This window comes from Triturus cristatus, chromosome 2_2 (genome assembly GCF_964204655.1).
Source record: "Triturus cristatus chromosome 2_2, aTriCri1.1, whole genome shotgun sequence".
In the NCBI taxonomy this organism is placed as follows: Eukaryota; Metazoa; Chordata; class Amphibia; order Caudata; family Salamandridae; genus Triturus; species Triturus cristatus.
This window is the reverse complement of record NC_140582.1, coordinates 209,997,901-210,019,595: the sequence shown is the minus strand read 5'-3', so window position 1 is coordinate 210,019,595 and position 21,695 is coordinate 209,997,901. Positions and strand designations below refer to the sequence as shown.

The window sequence follows — 21,695 nt, the reverse complement described above, 5'->3', positions numbered from 1 at the left end:
TGAAACAAACACAAGGAAGTTTGAATAATCACAGAAAGCTGAGTTGCGACACTACTGACAAAAAGGAATTTTACTACTTAGCACTTTTACAGTTGTCTAAACCATGGCGTTCAGAGGATGAATTACTTGGAGATTTTCAGAGCTATGAAGATTCCTTTAATGCATGCAAAGATAGCATAGAATGCAGTACTTTCACAACTTATGTACAAAGGTTAAATGAAGAACTTGAACAAGAAGCTACAATTGCAGCTGAAGTAGCTAGAGACAGTTCTCAAGACAGTCAAAGTTCTGGGACGCTCAGTCAAGATCCTCTTGGACAACCAATCGTAGAAAATGAAGCTGCAATAGCCATGACTGAAGTGGAAACAGCTATGAATCAAGCTCAGGAAGATTTAATAAACTTACCAAATTTGGAACAACAACTGAATGATGAACAACAACAAATTTATGAGGAAGTCATAAAACAAATTGATCATGGATTACTACATGAATATAAAGAGTGCTCATGCACATCATTTGAACCAATCAGAATGTATGTGAGTGGACAAGCTGGAACTGGAAGAAGTTTCTTAATTAAAGTAATTAGAAGCTACCTACAGAAAAAAACTGATTCAACTTTGTCTTGTGTTGTTACTGCTCCAACTGGGTTAGCAGCATTTAACATAAAAGGAATTACCTTACATCGTTTGCTAATGTTACCAGTAGAGCATGAGAACAAAATACAATACCACAAGCTAACAGGAGAAGCATGCTTTGAAGTTTCAAGAGTATTGAAGAAAATGAAAGTTCTCATTATTGATGAGGTAAGCATGGTATCAAACTTAATGCTTGCCTTTGTGCATTTAAGAATGCAGCAAATTCTAAAGACAGACTATGACGTGTTATTTGGAGGAAAACCTGTTATAGTTTTTGGGGATCTACTGCAGCTCACTCCAGTTAAAGGACAACCAGTATTTAATACTCTTGCACATGAAGACACGAAAAAGTCATTAGGAAGTATAGGTAATGTGAATATTTGGTCATACTTTGAGTACAAAGAACTCATTAACAATATGCGGCAAGCAAATGATGATGATTATGCAAGTATTCTCAAAGATATCAGAATTGGACTACTCACAGAACATGGCAGAAAAGCTTTACAGAGTCAATTGCTATGTAATTTGTTTCCAACAGAACAAATCGTTCCAGAGAAAATATACAAGAAAATTGTAGAAGAAATACTGTAATCTGCTTAATGCCAACACTACATGAATGCTCTATATTCAATCAAGAACTTTTGAAATTGGAAAATGAAGAGATTATAAAAATGGAAGCTGTGGATAAAATACAGCATGAAGGAATAACTATTATATTGACAAGCAAATTGACAACTAAATTGGATTCTCTAGAGAAAAACATATCGAAAACAGCTGGTTTAGAAAATAATCTTTATGTATTTATGAACTGTCGAGTAATTTTAAGACGTAATTTGAATGTAGAAAAAGGTTTAGTGAATGGAGCTATGGGTAAAGTTGTGGGTTTTGTTAATTACCAGATAAAAGATGGAATTGAATTTTTAAAAATAAAATTTGATCAGATTGAAGAGGTTAAAGACATTAGTCGTTGTTCAGTTCGTGTTTTGCTTGTGAAAGACTTATATGTACGTAGGAAGCAGTTTCCGTTTTCTCTAGCATATGCTGTAACTATTCACAAATCTCAAGGATTAACTGTAGATAGTGTTTTTGTAAACATTGGATCTAGTGTGTTTAAAGAAGGTATGGCATATGTTGCTTTGTCACGAGTGAAAAAAATATCTGGTTTATTCACGATAGACTTTGATGACTCAAAAGTTAGTGCTGATGCAAACTGTGTAAAGGAGTATAATAGATTAAGAAGAAGCTATGCTCCTCATTTAGGTCAGTATCCTGTGTTTGAAAAACGTGTTGTTTGTCGGAAAAGGAGAATTGAGAATATCTGTAATGAGGATGTACAGAAGAGTAAACAAAAAGAGAGTGATGTGATTGCAAGCAAAAAGAAAAAGGACAATGTTGAAGAGGTTGTTGGTTGTCATTTTGAAAATAGCTCTGGTGTCAACTGCTACGCTAATGTAGTGCTGAATGTTGTATTTTATCTTGAAAGTTTGCAAGAGCAGATAATACTAACTCATGAAAAAAGATTCTGTTCTCTGCTGAGTTTCCTTTATGAGAAGCTGAGTAATGATAAAACTAAAATAGAAAGTGCTTCTGATGTTAGAAATCTTTTAGATGTATGTTCTGGATGTACACAGTTTACACAAAATGTCCAGCAAGATGCACAGGAATTCTTAATGTATCTGCTTATGGTACTGGAAGATGAAAGGGTAGAAATAGAAAATATATTTGGTCTCTTATAAATTGGAACATTGTTGTGAAAACTGTATGAACACATGCAGCACTAATGTTGATTCTGCAAAGGTTCATACATTTCACATTACCAGAGAGTAAATCAGTGACTTTTAGTAAATTAGTTAAAGATGCAAATCACAACATGGAATGTTCTCAATGTAAATCAGAAATGTTATCAACGTTATTTTTAAAGAAATATGGACAGTATGTAATTTTAATGATACAACGTTGTAGAGCTGATGGAACAAAATTGGACACTTTAATAAAGAAGTTTGTAGGAAATCAATTATCAATATCAGGAAAAACTTTTGTTGCAGTTGCAATAATTTTCCATGATGGACCTTCAATAACTTGTGGTCATTACACAGTTTATCTAAAATGTGAAAAAGGCTGGACACTGTGTAATGATTCTCAATTGATTTTTAAGCAACGTTTGCCTGCAGAATTACCAAATTGTTACGTAATTTTTCTAAAACCAAAATTTTAGATACAAATTGCAGCATCTGAAGAAACCATTATTTCAATTTTATAGGATTAACATTGGATATTTCACTTAAAAAGGATTTAAAAATTAGCATTTGGCCTCATGGAAAGGTAAATGTTTCTATTGTGGACTTCTTTGACAGATATTATTTTGGTGTATGTGCTTAAGCAACAAGATTTACAAACGTTATTTCGTGCAAATTGTTATTGTTCTTAGAAGATATTTTTAATATATATGTTACATTTCTATCAAGGTATGTTTTAGTGAGGATACATTCAGGGCTTTTTTAAACAATCTTTCAGATTGTTTATTTTTTTGCCCGCTGTTAAGTGATGAATTCATATCACTATTTTCAGTGAAATTCAATATATTCTGAAAACAGCAAAAAAAGGGCAAAAAATTACTTTATTAAATATGAAAATACATGTACTGTTTTCTAAAATGTATTGTTGAATATTAATACTTTTTTTCTTTTTTTTCAGATCTAGAAAGAAAATGTAGGAAATTGAATCCATTTCTCTTGCAATTAAATTTTTTTTTTATTTCTAATTAAGTTATTTTGTTGGTCAGGTAAGTTTAAAATATCTGTATTTCTCACCCCTTCACTTTCATGCTTCCTGTTCTTCACTTCTCCTCACTCTGCTTTTCTCATTCCCCTTCCCTCTCTTTTCTTCCTTTACTGCTCTTTCGTAACTCCCTCACTCCTTCTCTACTATTCCCCTAGGTTTACTGCCTCCATCACTATTTTTTTCAACCAGGTTTCTCTCCCTGTCTCCATATGTCTCAGTCATTCTAACTGCCTTACTCCTTCTCAGTTCCTTGCTCTCTGTCTCTGTTTCTGTCTCTCTCCCTTTGTCCGTTTTACCCTTAATTTCCTTAACATCTCTGGGGCAGATTTACAAGCCCCCTGCGCCACCACTACGTCAATTTTCATGACGTACTGGTGGCGCAGGGGGCTCCTCCATATTTACAAGGAGAGGAAAAGCCACCCTGCGTGACTTTTCCTCTCCTTGTAAATGCAGCCACTTCACACGCAGCAATGTGCGTTGAAGGGGCGTTCCATGGGTGTTGTTGTGGGTGTTCCCACGCAACACCCATAGAACTAGACACATCTCCAGATTTACAAGAAATCGTAACTCTGGAGATGCGTGTGAATGCTACTCCACCCTAGAGGTGGCGTAGCGAGGCACAACGAGGAGAAATGTTTTCATTTCTCCTCATTTTTTCCTCTTTCAGTGCGTGCTGTATGCTACAGCACGCATTGAAAGAGGAAAAAGCCTCTTGTGATTGTTTTTGTGCAGGAAGGTGTCCCTTCCTGCACAAGAACAATCTCCCCACCACGCAGGCATCCTTGCACCATGGTGCAAGAGAGCCTGCGCCGGCGCATGGCTGCAGTTTGTGCGCCAGCGTAGGGGAAGCATAGAGATGCGACATATTCTTGTAAATATGTTGCATCTCTGTGCTTCGAAACTAACGCAGCACGGCACAGCAAAATTACTTGCTGCACCGTGCTGTGTTAGTTTGTTATAAATCTGCCCCTCTGTTTCTACCACTCCTCTCTCCATCACTCATTTTCTATCTAATCTATGTTAATTTTTTAACCTTCTCCGTCATTCTCCTTCCCTCACCTTCCCTAACTGTCACTATCCTTTACTCATAGTCACTCCTATTCTCCTACTTCACTTCCTCCTGTCTGTATCTCACACCCCTTCACCTTTTCGCATTCTTTCTTTCACTCTCCCTCACTCTGCTTTGCTCATTGAAATCCTGACTCCCTTTCTCACTCCAGTTTCCTAAATCCCACCATCCCCTCACTCTCCATCTCTTACTTTCCCTTACCCCCTTTTCTAATCCTCATACCTGTTATCTCACCATCACTCCACTTCTCTAACTTTCAATCCCTTTACCCTGCTGTACTTCATCCGCTTCATCTGTTACTCCCTTTTCCTATCTCCGTCCCTCACTCTGCTTTTCTCATTCCCCTTCCTTCTCTCTTCTTCCTTTACTGCTCTTTAGTAACTCCCTCACTCCTCTACTACTCCTCTAGGTTTACTGCCCCTATCACTATTTTTTCAACCATGTTTCTCTCCCTGTCTCCATATGTCTCAGTCATTCTAACTGCCTTACTCCTTCTCAGTTCCTTGCTCTCTGTCTCTGTTTCTGTCTCTCTCCCTTACCCTTAATTTCCTTAACATCTCTGGGGCAGATTTACAAGCCCCCTGCGCCACCACTACGTCACTTTTCATGACGTACTGGTGACGCAGGGGGCTCCTCCATATTTACAAGGCGAGGTAAAGCCACCCTGCGTGACTTTTCCTCTCCTCGTAAATACAGCCACTTCACACGCAGCACTGTGCATTGAAGGGGCGTTCCATGGGTGTTGTTGTGGTTGTTCCCACGCAAAACCCATAGAACTAGACACATCTCCAGATTTACAAGAAATCGTAACTCTGGAGATGCGTGTGAATGCTACTCCACCCTAGAGGTGGCGTAGCAAGGCACAACGAGTAGAAATGTTTTTATTTCTCCTCGTTTTTTCCTCTTTCAGTGCATGCTGCATTCTACAGCACGCATTGAAAGTGGAAAAAGCCTCTTGTGATTGTTTTTGTGCAGGAAGGTGTCCCTTCCTGCACAAGAACAATCTCCCCACCACGCAGGCATCCTTGCACCATGGTGCAAGGAAGCCGGCGCGCATGGCTGCAGTTTGTGCGCCAGCGCAGGGGAAGCATAGAGATGCGACAAAATATATGTTAAAAAATAGAATTAAAAATCAAGTTTAAGTGTTTGGATGTTGGTTGGCTCTAAAAAGAGCCGTTGTGTTAATTGAGTGATTTTTGGTACCTATAAGTAAGTACTGATGCAGAGTCTAAAGTTCAAGAGGAAGATTCTGTTCCCTTCATCTGTGAAATGTACACCGTCTCCTCTATAAATGCCTTGCCACTCCCCTCACTATTTCTTCTTATTTCCTGGGACAAGGAGCTGAACAGCTATCAATTTTACTTGAAAATGGCAGAACAGGAGTCTACTTCAGGGAGTGAGGAGGAGACCTGGATGCACTCAGAAGGTGTCTTTCAGTAGAATGGCAATATGAAATGAAAGATAGTTGTAAAATGGAGGCTTATATTCTTTTTTTAATAAAAAGAACTCATTGGCTGTTTCAGACCACTCAACACTAAAAACTAGGCTGTATGTTTACATTTTAAAAAGCATGTTTTGTATTGGTTCTGAAAAATGTGTTCCCACAGAACATTACTTTGGATTTGCGGTTTGAAAAGTCAAGCAATCTTGCTCTTTGGATTAGAAACATTGTGTGCTGAACTTCTGACTTCTCTGCTCACAACAGTGTTCCATGATCTGTTGCTATGCTAGCAGGCAGAAGTCATGTTGGGGGTAGGAATCATTTGGAAAGGGTTACAATTTGCAACCAATAGAAATGTGTGTCTCCATTTAAAAGAAAGATGGAGAACATGAAAAGGGGGCAGGGTAGAGAGTTCCTGACCCCCTAGCCTTTGTCAGGGGGTCCCTGAAGGATCCCGAAGGGTTAAAAAAACATGTTATTTTTTTTCGAAAAATTGCGGGGTGCGCGCACAGTGCGCGCACGGCAGAAAAAAAATGTAAAAAAAAATGAATTAAAAATCAAGTTTAAGTGTTTAGATGTTAGGTGGCTCTAAAAAGAGCCGTTGTGTTAATTGAGGAACAGAGGAACAAAAAGAAAAAAATGAAAAAAATTATGGGGTGGGGCATGTGTGCTGCTGTATCTTGTTCTCTATTAGGGTTATGCTGGTCTCACCGTAACAGAGTAGAGCACTGCACACATTGCACCGTATCTGCACCCTCTGGAATAGAGGGTGCATATCCAGAGGTCGAGAAGAAGGTGAAGCTGTGGCCGCAGATGAAGTGCTGGGCTGTGCTGCTGGAGGGTTGTCTCTTGCAGCTAAAGTACACTCCCGTGCATAAGCAACAGCATGCACTGTTTTAAAGTGCCTTATCATGGAGTAAATCCTGAAGGAGTATTTCTTTTTAGGGTCTCCTCTTGATGAGACTACTCCACAAACAGTGCAGGTGACTTTAGGAGCATTCACCTTTTTCTGGCCCTCTGGAAAAGTAAAATATTTCCAAATAAAAGAGTCCTTCTGTTCCCTCTGCCTAGGGGAAACAAAGGTCTGCTGCTCTGCCATTTTTAAGTACTGGAGTACTAGAAAAGCTGCTCAGCTCCTTCTCCCAGGAAATCAGAAGTAATAATGAGGGGAGTGGGTGTGGTGTTGGAAGATTCTGGAACTGAAACTACTATGAACCAATGAAAAGTGTTGTTTTCTGATCACATGACTTGCCGTGCGCGCACGGAGCACGCGCATGGAGCACGTGCGCATGCACGTACGGAGGACGCTCGCACGGAGCACGTGCGCATGCAGCACGCGCGCATGCATGCAGCACGCGCGCACGGAGCACTCACGACGCACACATGCGCGCACGGAACACGTGCACATGCGCGCACGGAGCACGTACGCATGCGCACTCCGTGCGCGCACCGTGCACGCACCAACGCGGCAGAAGATATTTTGCGGGTGCGCGCACCGTCAAAAACACACACAAAAAAAACATTTAATCTGTTTATAAGTTTATTGAAGATATTAACTATGCTGTTCAACTTTATCAAAATTCAAACAACAAAAGAGCTGAGCCATTCCATATTACAGGATACAGCCAATCTATAACTATATACATAGGTAGCGTATTGTAAAATAAATATATAAAAAATATAAACATACATTCATAAATTAGCATTTAAAAAACCTTTGAAATTCACTGAAAAAACCATAGGTTTCACACACGTTATAGTTAGGAATTAGCATTTAAAAAACCTTGCAAATTCACTGAAAAAACCATAGGTTTCACACACGTTATAGTTAGGAATTAGCATTTAAAAAACCTTGCAAATTCACTGAAAAAACCATAGGTTTCACACACGTTATAGTTAGGAATTAGCATTTAAAAAACCTTGCAAATTCACTGAAAAAATCATAGGTTTCACACATGTTATAGTTAGCTGGACATTTCACTCGTACAAAACCATTGAAATTCCCCCGTTATAGTTAGTTCAGCTAACTATAACTTGCGCCCCCGCAATGCACTGCTGATGACGTCACATATTACATCACTCATAACATGGTCAGTGACATCACTCATGACATCTCAAATGACATCACTGATGACATCACTGATGACGTCATATATGTGATAAATTAGTACACCTTCTCCCACCCTAATATAAATTTTGATACACCAACTCAAAATTTCAGACGGCCATTTTGAAAACCATAGATACTCCAATACCAATAACTACATACCCACTCATTGACTCTTAGATCTACATGCACCTCCACTCACTCACCTGTACAGTCACTCATACTTAGTCACTCCGTACAAGACTATCATATGCATTTATACACATATATAGACACTCACACACTCCCAATCATCCATTGAGGTACTGACACACCTAGTCAGTTGTGCAAATAATTAAACACAGTCCAATTGACTCACCTATACAGTTAAACACACTCAAGTTCACTTACTCATAAAAATACTAAAACATTTTGACACTCTTATTCAATTTAATGTACAAGCACACACTCATCCATACAGCCAGTCCCGCAATCACACACTCTCACATACAGATAGTTATATACTCTTATACACATATACACTGTGTTTCATATATGTAGTTACTGTCACATGTACAACTGAGATATACATTCAATCACTAACACACCCTTACATACACTCACACAACTATAAAGTCCATCACAGTTGCACTCTTAAAACCATGCACCCATAGAATCACCCACTCACACATCTATGCACAGAGTCACACACACCTCACCCACACATACACTCAGGCACCCATACAGATACTCAGACAACCAATCAATAACCCATATAGACACTCATATAGCTATTCACAAAACCATGCAGCCACTTATACACCAACACACAGTCACATACAGACATTCACACAGTTTAGTCACTAGTCTGCAGTAAGATACATTTAATGGCTCACTTATAGAGTCAGTTACGCACCTAGAAAATCATCCATTCACACACTTTTACACCCACTTATTCTTCAACAGGCCTTTCCCTATATATATTAAACATATTAAAACTGTTCAGAAACACATACTCAATGGATGATGTCATCAGTGATGTCATTTGAGGTGTCATGAGTGATGTCATGAGTGATGTCACTGACCATGTCATGAGTGATGTAATATGTGACGTCATCAGCAGTGCATTGCGGGGGCGCGAGTTATAGTTAGCTGAACTACCTATAACAGGGGAATTTCAATGGTTTTGTACGAGTGAAATGTCCAGCTAACTATAACATGTGTGAAACCTATGGTTTTTTCAGTGAATTTGCAAGGTTTTTTAAACGCTAATTCCTAACTATAACATGTGTTTGGAGATTCAGTTTCCTATTGTAGACTGCTGCAAGCTGCAAAAAGAAAGTAAGAATAATTATAACAAAACAAATCCTGAAGTTAAGGAACTAATTCTTGTGTAATATCAGCCCTGCCTATTTTTGGTATATTTTTCTTGTTTTCCTTATTACGCTGGTCCACTCCATCCTATTAGGAAATATGTTTTTTTTCTTCTTTCCATTGGGATTGTTATATTTTGGGGCTATTCTGATGAGTTAATATCTTCCTACAAAAGGTTAATACATTGAATATTTACTCATACCTTATTCTCTATATTATTGACACAACCTAATACGCATATTCTTTTATATTTGAAAAAAAGTGCATCTCTGCCTCTGATAACTATAACCTTAATGGAATTGGGGAAATTCACAGGTAGTTATGTCATAGAGATAAAAACACTGCATTGCTGGGGAATTACTGGGATTGTTGCTATGTATTAGTTCTATGTAGCTATACACTTACATGTTGTCTTCTTGCAGGCATTCTCTGTGATCCTGTAGATTCCTATTCAACCCTAAATATTCTAGGACATGTGTCTTTTGTTCCCTTGTTTTCCCCTCTTCCCCGTTTCATCATTGTAGACTTAGACCTTGTTGGGCCTCTGTAGTGATTGGGGGAAGTTGGGAGCTTGCCACTGGCTTTCATCTCGCCCCAGTGGAAAACACCCAAGGTGACAATTACACGTCGTCATTCTACGTTCAGATCTTAAATGCCGTCGAAGTGGTGGGCGGCGGCAAGACCACCGTTAAGGCATTCACCGGCTGCAACAATGCCGTCGATGCCCAAGTGGCATCGGCCATCGACGTCAAGACACCCGTCCTCGTCCAAGGAGGTTACGCCGTCAAACGGCACACGGTATTCATCGATGTCAAGAACACACATCGGTCAACGTTGAATCAGGCAGCAAAGCCACAGTAGACGTCAAAAGCATAGTCTACACGAGTGCCATCCATGTCAGGAAGTCGTTTGAGGTCATCAGAGGTACAGATTTTACCACCTGAGTCAGAGGAACCAAGGTCTTGTTAACCAGCTAGACCTGCTCTTGTGACACCTCGAATCTCTCTTCATGTTGGCTGGATAGCGTACACAAATGGCGAGATCCTGTACATCATAGTCCTGACCCAGACTATTTGCGAAATTACTCCCTATCGAGGGTTATCCCGCATACACAATCACCCAAAGGCACTTCTCCATCTGCATTCTCCCTAGACTCTCCATCAACACTTCTGGAGAGACGTGTGGCTGCCGCGAACCCCCCGCGACGATTCAGGACTCTGCAAAGGCATAGATCAAGGTCAAAGTCTACTAGAACCAGATCTAGACGACCTCATCATTCCATGTCATGACATATGAGGCGTAGAACACCCTCCTGGACCACCACCTCTCGATCCTCAGTGAGGGATAACTCTCCTACCTTAATGAACACACCACAAGTAAGAGTGTCCCTGGTAGATGACATTACAACTTTCAATGAAGTCCTCATAAGAGGAGGCATCAAAACTGAACATTGATATTCCTGCGCCTACCATCTCATCATCAGTTGCCTTTGAAACTCTATATCATAGATTGGTGTCAAGCCTACTATTACCTTTGGTTCCAGGACTTTTAGAACCAGCAATGAAACTCTTCTTGTTTCTGGCATCTCTAAGAGCAGCTTCATCGTGAATTCTCAAAAAACATTGGCTCAAGACCAGAACCCTTTTTTCTTGAGGGCTCCACCAGATTCAGTCATAATAGCTACTGCATGCAAGACACATTCTGTGGCCTCTTCCTCATCAGTCCCTCCAGATAGGGACAGCAAGCAAGTAGACTCTATAAGAAAGAAGATGTGTGGAACATAAGCTTCTTTCATAATGGGTCATTGTGGGACTCTCTCAGTAGATGAACAGAAAAGGTGCTCAAGGTAGACAGGCAAGACTTTCTCGAAGTCCTGAATGAAGGTGGATTGGTGTCCAACCAAATAAACAGTGCGGCCGAGGAAGCTTTAGACCTTGCTGCACATGGATACTCGCATGGCATCTGCGCAAGAGGTTCTTCCTGGCTTCAGCCCAGAGGCCCAATACAGAATCATGAATCTTATGTGTATGGGAACTTCCCTGTTTGGGACTCATGTAGATGAGGAAATGTCCATGTTGAAATCTGAACTGGAGACTCTCAAGGCTGTGGGCCTGGAGAAGAAAAAATAATTCAGAAGGAGATACTAGCCTTTTGCTAAGCGGTTTTGCTAACAAAGGGCTCAAACCGCTACTGGGCTCAGCAATAACAGCAATCCCTGTCCCACTACCGTTCCCACAGGCCAGTCAGTGGAAGAGGATCTCATAGTCAACCTGCATCCTCTACCAAGCCACCAACCAAGCAATGTGTCCTTACTTCCCCCTTCTCCGTTACCTGCTCTGGTGGGGGAATTATCACCAAGCACCTGGAAGAGTGGCACTCTATCACAAGAGACAAGTGGTTACTAAATATTGTGCAAAATGGTTACTCTCTTCATTTCAGATCTCCTCCTCCTGCTGTTCCGTCTTCAAAAACATCATGTAATCAGCGAGGCCTCTTGCAAAAGAAAGGCATACGTCTGCTACAAAATGAGGCCATAGAGGAGGTCCCTTGCCCCCAAAGGGGGTTAGGAATTTACTCTCGCTGTTACTTGGTGAGGAAAAGGGGTCTGAAGCAAGAATTAAGACCGATTTTGGACTTGGAATTACTGAACAAATATATATGCTAGCTGTTCACCAGATGTACCGGCAGCTACATTAGGGGGCCCGGATGTGCTCTATAGATCTCCAGGATGCATATTTTCACATCTCAATTGCCACAAAACACTGGAAGTTCCTACGCTTCAAAGTGGCAGATTAGTACTGTCAGTACAAAGAGCTACCCTTTTGCCTGAAATCGGCTCCAACAACATTGTCAAAACGTATGGCCAGGATTGCAGCATCCTTAAGGAGAAAGAATATTCATCATCCCCTACTTAGACGATTTATAAAGAGTTCCTCCCCATTACAAGCAAAAGAGCTTTACCAAATTTGTGTTGAGACACTGCAAAATCTAGGTCTCCAGATCAATTACAAAAAAATTATACAATGTCCAGTCCAAATCATTCATTACTTGGGGGGTACTCAACGAAACAAAACAGTACTTATTAAGCGCAAAGCTACCTGAAGGCATCCCAGCGCTGAAGCGGTTAAACTGAGGCATCAAGGAATCACTTAGGGGAAGAGCCAAGTATTTAGCAATTTACGAAAGGCCATATGGTTAGGTTCCTTTCGTAGGTGCAGAGGGAGGGAGTTCCATAGTTTAGCGGCATTATAAGAGAATAACCGACCGCCACTTCTGGCCTTCTTGATCCTGGGAACGACGGGCAGGTGCAGCTCATCTGAGCGCAGCCACCTGTTTGTCCGATAGGGCTGAGCCATGGACGAGTTGATCGCTGGTCCATTCCCTCCTAACATCTTGTGGGTGATGCACAGAGCCTTAAAGTTAACTCCCTCTCGAGCAGGGAGCCAATGAAGGGACTTCAAAGCGGGTTTTGAAGACTGCCGGTTCGAGGTCCCCACGAGAATCCTCGCTGCGCAATTCTGCACTATTTGAAGTTTAGCGAGGGACGAACTCGGCACTCCAAGGTATAGGGCATAATCCAGGCGTGATAGAATGAGTGCCTGGACCATAAGCTTTCTTGCCTGGAATGGGAGAAGGGAGAGCACTTTGTGAAGCATCCTTAGGATGCCATAGCAAGAGGCCACAACCTTCCTAGCCTGGACCTTGAAGCTGAGGTCTTGGTCCAGCCAAAAATCCAGACTCTTTATCTTGGTCTTGGAGCAGGTGCAGGACCCATACAAGCTGGCCACATTGTGTCCGCATTAAAGAGAGAAGGATTGCCAAGGAGCAAAATTTCAATCTTGTCACCATTCAGTTTTAAATGCAAGTGATTCATCCATTTGGCTACTTCTTCGAGACAGGGACAAAGGCCAATAGGAGCCTTATCGGATTGGTCCAACTCTACGACCAGTTGGGTGTCAGTGTAGTTCACTATGTGAACTCCAAAAGGAAGCACAAAGTCCGCAAGTGGAGCCATAAAACATTAAAAAGGGTGGGGTTCAGGGACAATTCCTGGGGGACTCCGCAATGGAGAGGCAAAGATTCTGAAATTACCTCACCCTCGAACACCTGGAAAGATCTTTCCTCCGTAAAAGGATTGCAGCCATGTTAAGGCTTCTCCGGTCACCCCCAAACTTCTGAGTCGGTGGACCAAAATGTGTGGTTGACCACGTCGAAGGCTGCGCTGAAGCCTAAAAGGATCATAGCTGAGGAGCCCCCGGCTTTGAGAATCTTTCTAGATTCTTCAACAACTGCTAACAAAGCTGTTTCAGTTCCCTGGCACGGGCAGAAGCCGGTTTGAGAGGTATAGAGAAGATTATGAGATTCCAAGAACATGGAAAGTGCTGAGTTAACATGTTTCTCTGCTATTTTGCTGATCCCTGGGAGGAGCGAAATGGGACGATAATTACCCAGAAAATCTGGATCAAGGCTTGGTTTTTTCAAGAGAGATTTCACCATTGCACTTTTCCACAAAGGTGGGACCACACCAACGGAGATCGAGGCATTAATCAGATCCAGGATGATCAGATCGACCGATCGGCCACCTGCTTCAGAATATTGGGAGGAGCTGGGTTCCTAGGCGACCCGCTCTTAACGAGTGCTGAAATGGCCTGGTATGACTCACAGTTCATTGGAGGAAAGGCCTCCAGGGAATGTTCCTTGCTGTGTGGGCCAATATCCTCCGAGTGGAACGTGTTATAACTGTCACCCGAGGAAAAAGACATGTAGAAGGTTTGAATTTTATTATAAAAGTAATCTGCAAGTTCATTGCAGCGTCGACCCGTAGCATCAGACACAATCACCACAAGAGTGTATCCTTCAGAGGAGAGACTCCTCAATCAGTCTGAAGTTTTGCAATCTCTTGCACACTCCTCACCCATCTGCCAGGCAGATGGCGTCTCTACTAGGATCCATGGCCTCTTGCATTTTCATAGTCCCCTATGCAAGACTGCACATGAGACCTCAACAACAATATCTAGATAGTCAGTGGAATCAGTTTTGGGATCATTGGGAAGACAAACTGATCCTGTCACAAACTGCGATACAGTGGCTACCAGCAATTGGATGTGGAAGAGTATGTTATGCAGCGGCCAGAGCTGCTGACTGAAGCTGGGAATCCAGGTATCCCGTCTCGGCCTTGGCCCAACATCCTGTGATTCTGGCCAAATCACCTAATCCCCCCGTGCTCATTGACAGCGCCTGGAAACCCTCACGGATGATAAGCTGCGCTATATAAATCTACAACTTAAAAAAACAAAAATTACCATTGTGATCTCAGAGACAGAATCTACTGGTAGGAGCTCCTTTTCACCAGAAACCTCCCACACAGACACTGATCACAGATGCCTCACTCCAGGGACGGGGCGCTCACATGGTGTAGTAGGCTGGCCTAGTATATAGTGCACACTTATTCAAGAGAAGCGCCCTGCACTAATACAGACAACCCTTATGGTGATTTTAGTGGTCTTAGACAATCATAGAAAGCTATCCAAGTGGTAGCTGTGGAGAGCAGCCTTCAGCTTAGTCCTGAAGGAGTGTAAAGCAGCTTGTTTTACCAGATCTAATCATATAGTGTAGGTTAAACAAAAAAGAACCACACAGTGTAGGTATAAAAATATGTCTATTTATTATACACACTCACTAACACATTAGAATATCACCTATCCGGAGATATAAACACAAATACACACAATATTTCAAAGGTAAACAGGTAAGTAAGCACAAATACACAGTGGTCTCAGACCAAACCATATACTAAAGAAGTGAATTGCAAACTGCGACCAAAGTCGGACTTGGACGAGAAGACTCAGAAGAGCTGGGGACACATGGAACCACCAGAGGTAAATACCCAGGAACCCCACAGAGGCTGTGTGCAGATTGGAAACACAGCTGCGTACTCAATGCAAGTCAATGGGAAAGTCGCGGTTGCAGTTTTTAAGAAGGACTCTTCCCAGTGGACCCTGAAGAAGCCCTGTGGAAGACAGACGGTTGGAGAGTCACCCCACCCGTGGATACCCCAGGAACCAGAATACCTACACCATGGTAGCTGGGTACATAGGTGTGAAGTGACCTTGGAAACCTCTGTAGACCACAAGGAAGGACTAGAAAGATGCCGCTGGCAAAAAAGGTGCAAGAGTCTGGTGGAATCCAAGAGTGAATTATTGACGAGAAGAACCGGCAAGCAGAGGGGACAGAGTCTATGCCACTCAGAGGTGACCAGGAGACATGGAAGAGCAATGACCATCAATGATGGAAGATGCAGGAGTGTTGACGGCGACCTTTTCGCTGCAGCTGTGAGGGTCAGGTGACGTTGTGGAAGACCAGAAGGTGTTCATGAGCTGTCCCACATTGTAAATCAAGAACCAGGTGGTCGGTGTCCGGCGGGAACTCCAAAAAGCTTTAGCATCAGCAACAGACGTGGTAAACGAGAAAGGTGCAACGTTGGGACCAACAAGGTCCAAGGGACTCACCAATTGCAGGAGAGTCAGAGCAGACCCCAAGCAAGCTGATGAGCCCACTGAAGCCAAAGAAGACCCTAAACAGAACCCACAGAGCGAACGTACAGGAGTCGCAGGAGAACCTCGAGCATCTCAGCAAAGATGCAGGCCCCCGGTGCTGAGGATGCAGTGAGGATGAAGATCTTGGCAGGAAGAGATGCTGGAGACTGGAGCTTCTAGTAGCCCAAAGATCTCTGGAGTACAGAGCCATTAAGCCTTGGCAAAGGCAAGTCAATGTGGTGCACAGGGATTCTGTTCCAGCGGTTCCGAGGGATACTGGCCTGAAACTTGCTGAGAGGACAGGTCAGGCCTCGAGGGAGTTTCAGAAACACCACCTGTGGTGCTGAGCCTTTCACCTTCCATAGGGCATCAGGAGCAGCAGACCAGTCAGCTTCGTTGCAGTTCCTGCAGATGCAGAGAAGTGACTCCTTCACTCTAAGGGGGAATTCCTTCGGGTGTCTTTGATGCCCGCAGGCCTGGAGAGGAACTTGAATGAAGCACAGGCACATACGACAAAGAAGACTTGCAGAAAAGCGAGACCGGGAGCAGCAGGAATCTTCCTTGGCGCAGTCTCGGTTCCAGGTTAAGTCCAGCGAAGTCCAAGGTGCCCAGACGGTCGAAGTTGAAATGTTTTGGGGTTTGAATCTTGTCCGACAACGAATCTGAAGAGCCACCCATAGGTAAGCCCTTAAGTACCCTAGGGAAAGGGTTGGAATGATTCAGGGTTCCCTCCCAGTGGAGGTGCTGGACAGAGGATAGGATACTCCCATGTCCTTTGTCCAGTTTCGCGTCAGAGCAGGAGCCAAGGGCTCCCTGAACTGGCTCAAACTGGAGTATGCAAGGAGGGCACCAAACATGCCCTTCAAAGCAGTATGGAAATGCTGGAAAGCGCCCCCATCCCAGCCCAATATACGAAGTCCTGTCTGGGAGGTGGTCACACCTCCCTGTGAGAGGAAACCTATTGTTCTATCTTCCTCGGCTCGAGCTCAGCTCAGCAGCAGGAAGGTAGACTCGTGACTGGGGTCGGCAGCAGCACTAGCTTGCTGGCAGACCCTGGAAGGCTGTTACTGGGGGATTACCGGAGGAGCACCCTTGTGCATGGAATCAAACCTCCAACACCGGTAACGGTGTTGGGGTATGATTTCAACATGTTTGATACCAAACATGCTCAAAATGTGTGACACGTACTCTAGCAGTCGCACAGCCTTTGGAAAAAATCTTCTTCCTCACTATGATCCAAAATTCAAACAGTAATCCATGTTTAATCCATATTTTTGTTTTTGTTCTTATTCCAAACTTTTTCCATTCTTTGTACATTCACTTCAAGGCATTTTTATTCCACGCTTTTTCAAATGCCACTGGATTGCCCATCCAGGCCTAATCAGTGGCACGTACGGATTAACAATTCATCCAGGGTAGTCTCATACTCTCACACCCAATGCATTTCACGCTCTACAGCCCTTCGTCAGGGGTAACTGAAATAGTAAAAGAGAACACAAACATTCTACTCATTTCCCATAAAACTACACTCATATCATAAACACGTTATACAACGTACTATCTCAAACATAATTACCACTATGTGTTCCAGTAACTGATTGCAACATGGATATAATAATTAATTCACCCAACCCATTTTTGTGAGCAAACATGCAAAAAATGTTTTGAAATCACCTCATTCTGCAAACAAAAATCCCCATTGTGCATAAAGTGCTAATGAACGACCCAAAATCACCACTCCATAATAATCTGTGTTTGCGTTTCTTAACATCATAACCAGCACCATAAAAACGTACCTACATAATGTTGAAGCCATGCCTGGCAATTTAATCAACTCCTACGCTTTCCTTGAAACCACCATAGTCATGCGCTCCTTCAACAGTGAACGCCGCACGTGAAACCCATCTCTTTAAACCTGCTGCGGAGGTGTAACCCAACCGCGTGACGGTTCAACCCGTGCACCTTAAAGAAATATATTCCCCACCCCTAAGTAAAAGAATACACTGCCCTCGCCAAATTGTAAACTCTAAATCAACCCATGCTGTGATCAGTGGCATAATTATTTCATTCTCCAACCTGCTGCAAAAATACAAAAACAATAGATTTTGAAACTGTACATATAATATTACATTTGTCAGTCCTGAACAGATATAAGCGAGTTTTAAGAGTCCTTTATAGAATATATTCCAGTTCCTTTGGTACAGTTCTTAGATGACCACCTGAGCTCCCTTCCGACATCTCGATGTTAATTTGCTGCCTTCGAAGTGATGCTCCTTTGTCATTTATGTCAATTTTTGACCATTTTATACATCTGGGTGCAAGCTGTCAAAGGGACAGATTTTTGAATTCAATGAAAAAAACAAGTGATAGGATGCACACCATGCACTCATAACATTTTTAACTGCTCATGGCTGTTCTGGCGTGCAGACTGATCTCGTGCTCTGCCCCAAATGGCACAAGTGTGTAATACTCAAAATGTGTGGCACGTACTCCGGCGCCAACTAGCAGTTGCACAGCCTTTGGAAAAAATCTTATTCCTCACAATGATCCAAAATTCAACCAGTGTTCTGTTATTTTTTTTTTAAACACACAATTTATTTTTCAAATAAAGAATAACATTCACATTGCATTGCAGATAGTCACTTTACAAGCCAATCAAGTTGTACCTGACAGTTACGTACACAGTGGTAATTATTATAGCGTTTTACACTTAAGTCAGGCCTGGAATCCAGGCCCATCAGGCAAATAAACTCCCCGGCCTCCTCCCACACTCCCAGTCTCAGAAATAGGGCTAACCGATCAGCAATGCCAGCCATGTGTAGCAATGGAACACGGATCAAGTAGAACTCGCCATGCAGCACAAGAGAACCGGGGATCAGAAAACATCCCCTCAGCCCACTCCCTCAGGCACTATCCCGTCACTAGCCTGTGTGGCAGAGGCTCGCTTAGTGGAATCAAAGTAGATCCTCAGTGGTCCCCAAATATCTCTTGGGCGTGACGTCGGTGGCATAAGACTGGCGTATATCTCAGCATTGGTGTTACAATGTGCCAGACTCCCCAGCCAGTCTTGTAGCTTAGGAGTGGACTTCCTGCCCCAGTGGATGGCAACCTCTCTTTTAGCTAAAAGCAGCCCCAATTATGGTAGTTTCCTGACTTTCTTAGGAATCTGTACAGTATGCCCTAAAAGTGCTAGTTCAGGGATGGGAACCATTGGAATGCCGATTATCTTCCCCAGAGTCACATGCATCGCAGACCAATAGGACTGTAAACGGGGACAGGACCATGCCAGATGTATAAAATCGGCGTGCGGTGCAGTGCATTTCAGACAGGTGTGTGGTTTATTGGTGTCTATCCTATGTGCCCAGGTTGGTGTAAAGTAAGCGCGGTGGAGAAATCTGAAGTGCAGCAACTTATGGCGGCTGTTAAGTGATATGTCCTTAGTAGCCACACAGCATCTGGTCCATTGTTCATCTGTGATGGTGCAACCTGTGTCCGCCTCCAGGCCTGTCTGAGGCTCGAGTCATCCTCCGGCAGCATCTTAGCACAGGCTTTGTACATTTTAGAAATAAGGCGTCTGCCGCCAGGGGCCTCCAATACCAGTGTGAGTGGGGGAAAGAGTCAGGCTCATCTGGGTGAGAGGGAAGAGCAGCACAAAGTGCAGATTTCATGCGGCTCAGAAGGAATTGCGTCATAAAATTGCAATCAGTGAACCTGGTGTCCTCATCTATCAAAAAAATATGGCCCCCCCGGAAAGAGATCACCCACTTTTGCAATATCTAGTGTGGACAGCGTGTTCTGAGCCAGCCTCTCTCCAGTGATTGGGATCCATTGGGAGAGAGGAGGAATATAGTTGTGTCGTGCCCGTGCGCTTTTTCAACTTGCCTCACGCCCAGGCAGTGGTGGACACTCTTTGTATGTCGTGCCTGTCTTTTGGAAAACCCCCCGGCAGTACCTCGCATAATTTGTTGGGGGAACCAGGTCTGCCTCCGGCCGTAGAAAGGGTATACGTGCATCGGGATGGAACAAAGCGAACGCATAGTGGCATTGTGCCACTAAATAATATAGTTGGAAGTCTGGCACATTGAACCCGCCCCTGTCATACGGTAGAGTCATTATCGACGAGCAAACACGTGGTCTCCTCCCGCCCCATATCAGTCGAGTCATGAGTGTCTGCAAAGTGCGGAAGAAGCCATCAGAAAGGGGGATCGGTATGTTGTTGAAAAGGTATAAGAATTTGGGAAGGACTACCATTTTCAATATAGCCACCCTGCCAGCCAGGGACAGCGGCAACCTCAGCCATCTGTCAACTTGTTCCTTCAATTTTTGAAAAGTCTGACCGTAATTTAAACAAATGTTTTGCGTGACGTCCAGATGAATGTATATACCCAAGTATTTTACCGAGTCTTGGCACCATTCGAGAGGAAATTCGCATTCCCATTGGGTTGTGCATGCCGTAAGCGGGAATATGATCGATTTGTGCCAGTTTATGCCTAGCCCTGAAAATCTACCAAAGCGAACAATTTCTCGAATAAGGGGGGACAAATTAGTGTGTGGCTTCTGGACGTAAAGGATAGTATCATCAGCATAAAGGGAAGCAAGGAGTGGACCAGTGCTGAACTGCAATCCTCTATGCAAATGGCGTTCCTGGAAATGCCTCACCAAAGGGTCCATGGCTACGATGAATAAGAGCGGGGACAAAGGGCAACCCTGTCTTGTCCCCCGGTATAGTCGAAATGGCCTGGACAGGGTGCCATTTAAACGGAGTCGCGCTGATGGCTTGCTATATAACAGCGAGACCGTGGAAATGAAGCCATAGGGGAAGCCCATGCATTGCATCACCTCCACTAGGAAAGGCCATTCTAAAGAATCAAACGCTTTCTCCGCGTCTAATAATACCGCCGCCGCTGGGACATCGGGTTTTATTCTATGCAGCACGGAAAACAGCGTGCGAAGATTCAGGGATGTAGAACGTCGGGGGACAAAGCTGGATTGCATTGGAGAAATGATATACTCCATCAGCTGTGATAGTCTATTTGCGAGCACTTTAGCTAGGATTTTATCATCTAGATTCAATAAAGACAGTGGTCGGTGTGAACCGCATTGCTTGTGGTCTTTGCCAGGTTTCGGAAGAAGTATAATCACAGCTTCCCGTAGCGTGGGGGGAGAATTTGTTTCTCCAATGCTTCTGCATAAACCTCAATCAACTGTGGTGCCAGGATGTCTTTGAATTCTTTATAAAAATCCCCCGTGAAGCCGTCAAGCCCCGGGGCGGAGGAACTGCGCAGGGAGTCTATAGCCAATGTGACATCAGTGAATGATATGGGCTCTGTCATAAAGTCCAGCATTTCTTTTTCCAGAAACACCAGCGCGATCTCATCCAAGTATGCAGTCTGGGCAGCGCCATCTGGGTCTGCCCCGGAGGAGTATAGTGTGGTGTAGTAGTCCAGAAACTCATCTCTAATGGCCGATGTGGAGGTGAGCAAGGCGCCGGAAGCTGGGTGTAACTCAGTAATGTATGATTTGCTGTAAGGTGGTCTCAGCATTTGAGCCAGTACTCTGCCTGGCCGCTCACCCCCCCCCCCGTATCGTCGTGCAGTGTGATATTTCCCCAAATACAGTATCTCCCTTTCAGCTGTGCCTCTATACTTCGCCAGGAGGGCGAGTCTCTCTGCCTGAGCTCTTGGATCCGGAAGGGATGCGAGCTGGGAATCAAGCCTAGCTATGTCGTGTTCGATGCGGGTTAGCACCCGACACAAATCCCTGAGAACACCAG

The 21,695-nt window shown here is 43.4% G+C and overlaps 1 protein-coding gene across 1 annotated transcript in view; it reads left to right on the top strand.

Annotated features, from left to right (window-relative positions):
• LOC146862040 (histone-lysine N-methyltransferase PRDM7-like) overlaps positions 1–10,247 on the top strand; it is a 637,226-nt gene extending 626,979 nt beyond the window's left edge. The window contains exon 5 of the mRNA XM_085643053.1: positions 9,937–10,247. Within this exon, the coding sequence (XP_085499179.1) occupies positions 9,937–10,247 (311 nt within the window). The remainder of the gene's footprint in view (positions 1–9,936) is intronic.
• The last annotated feature ends 11,448 nt before the right edge of the window (positions 10,248–21,695 follow it).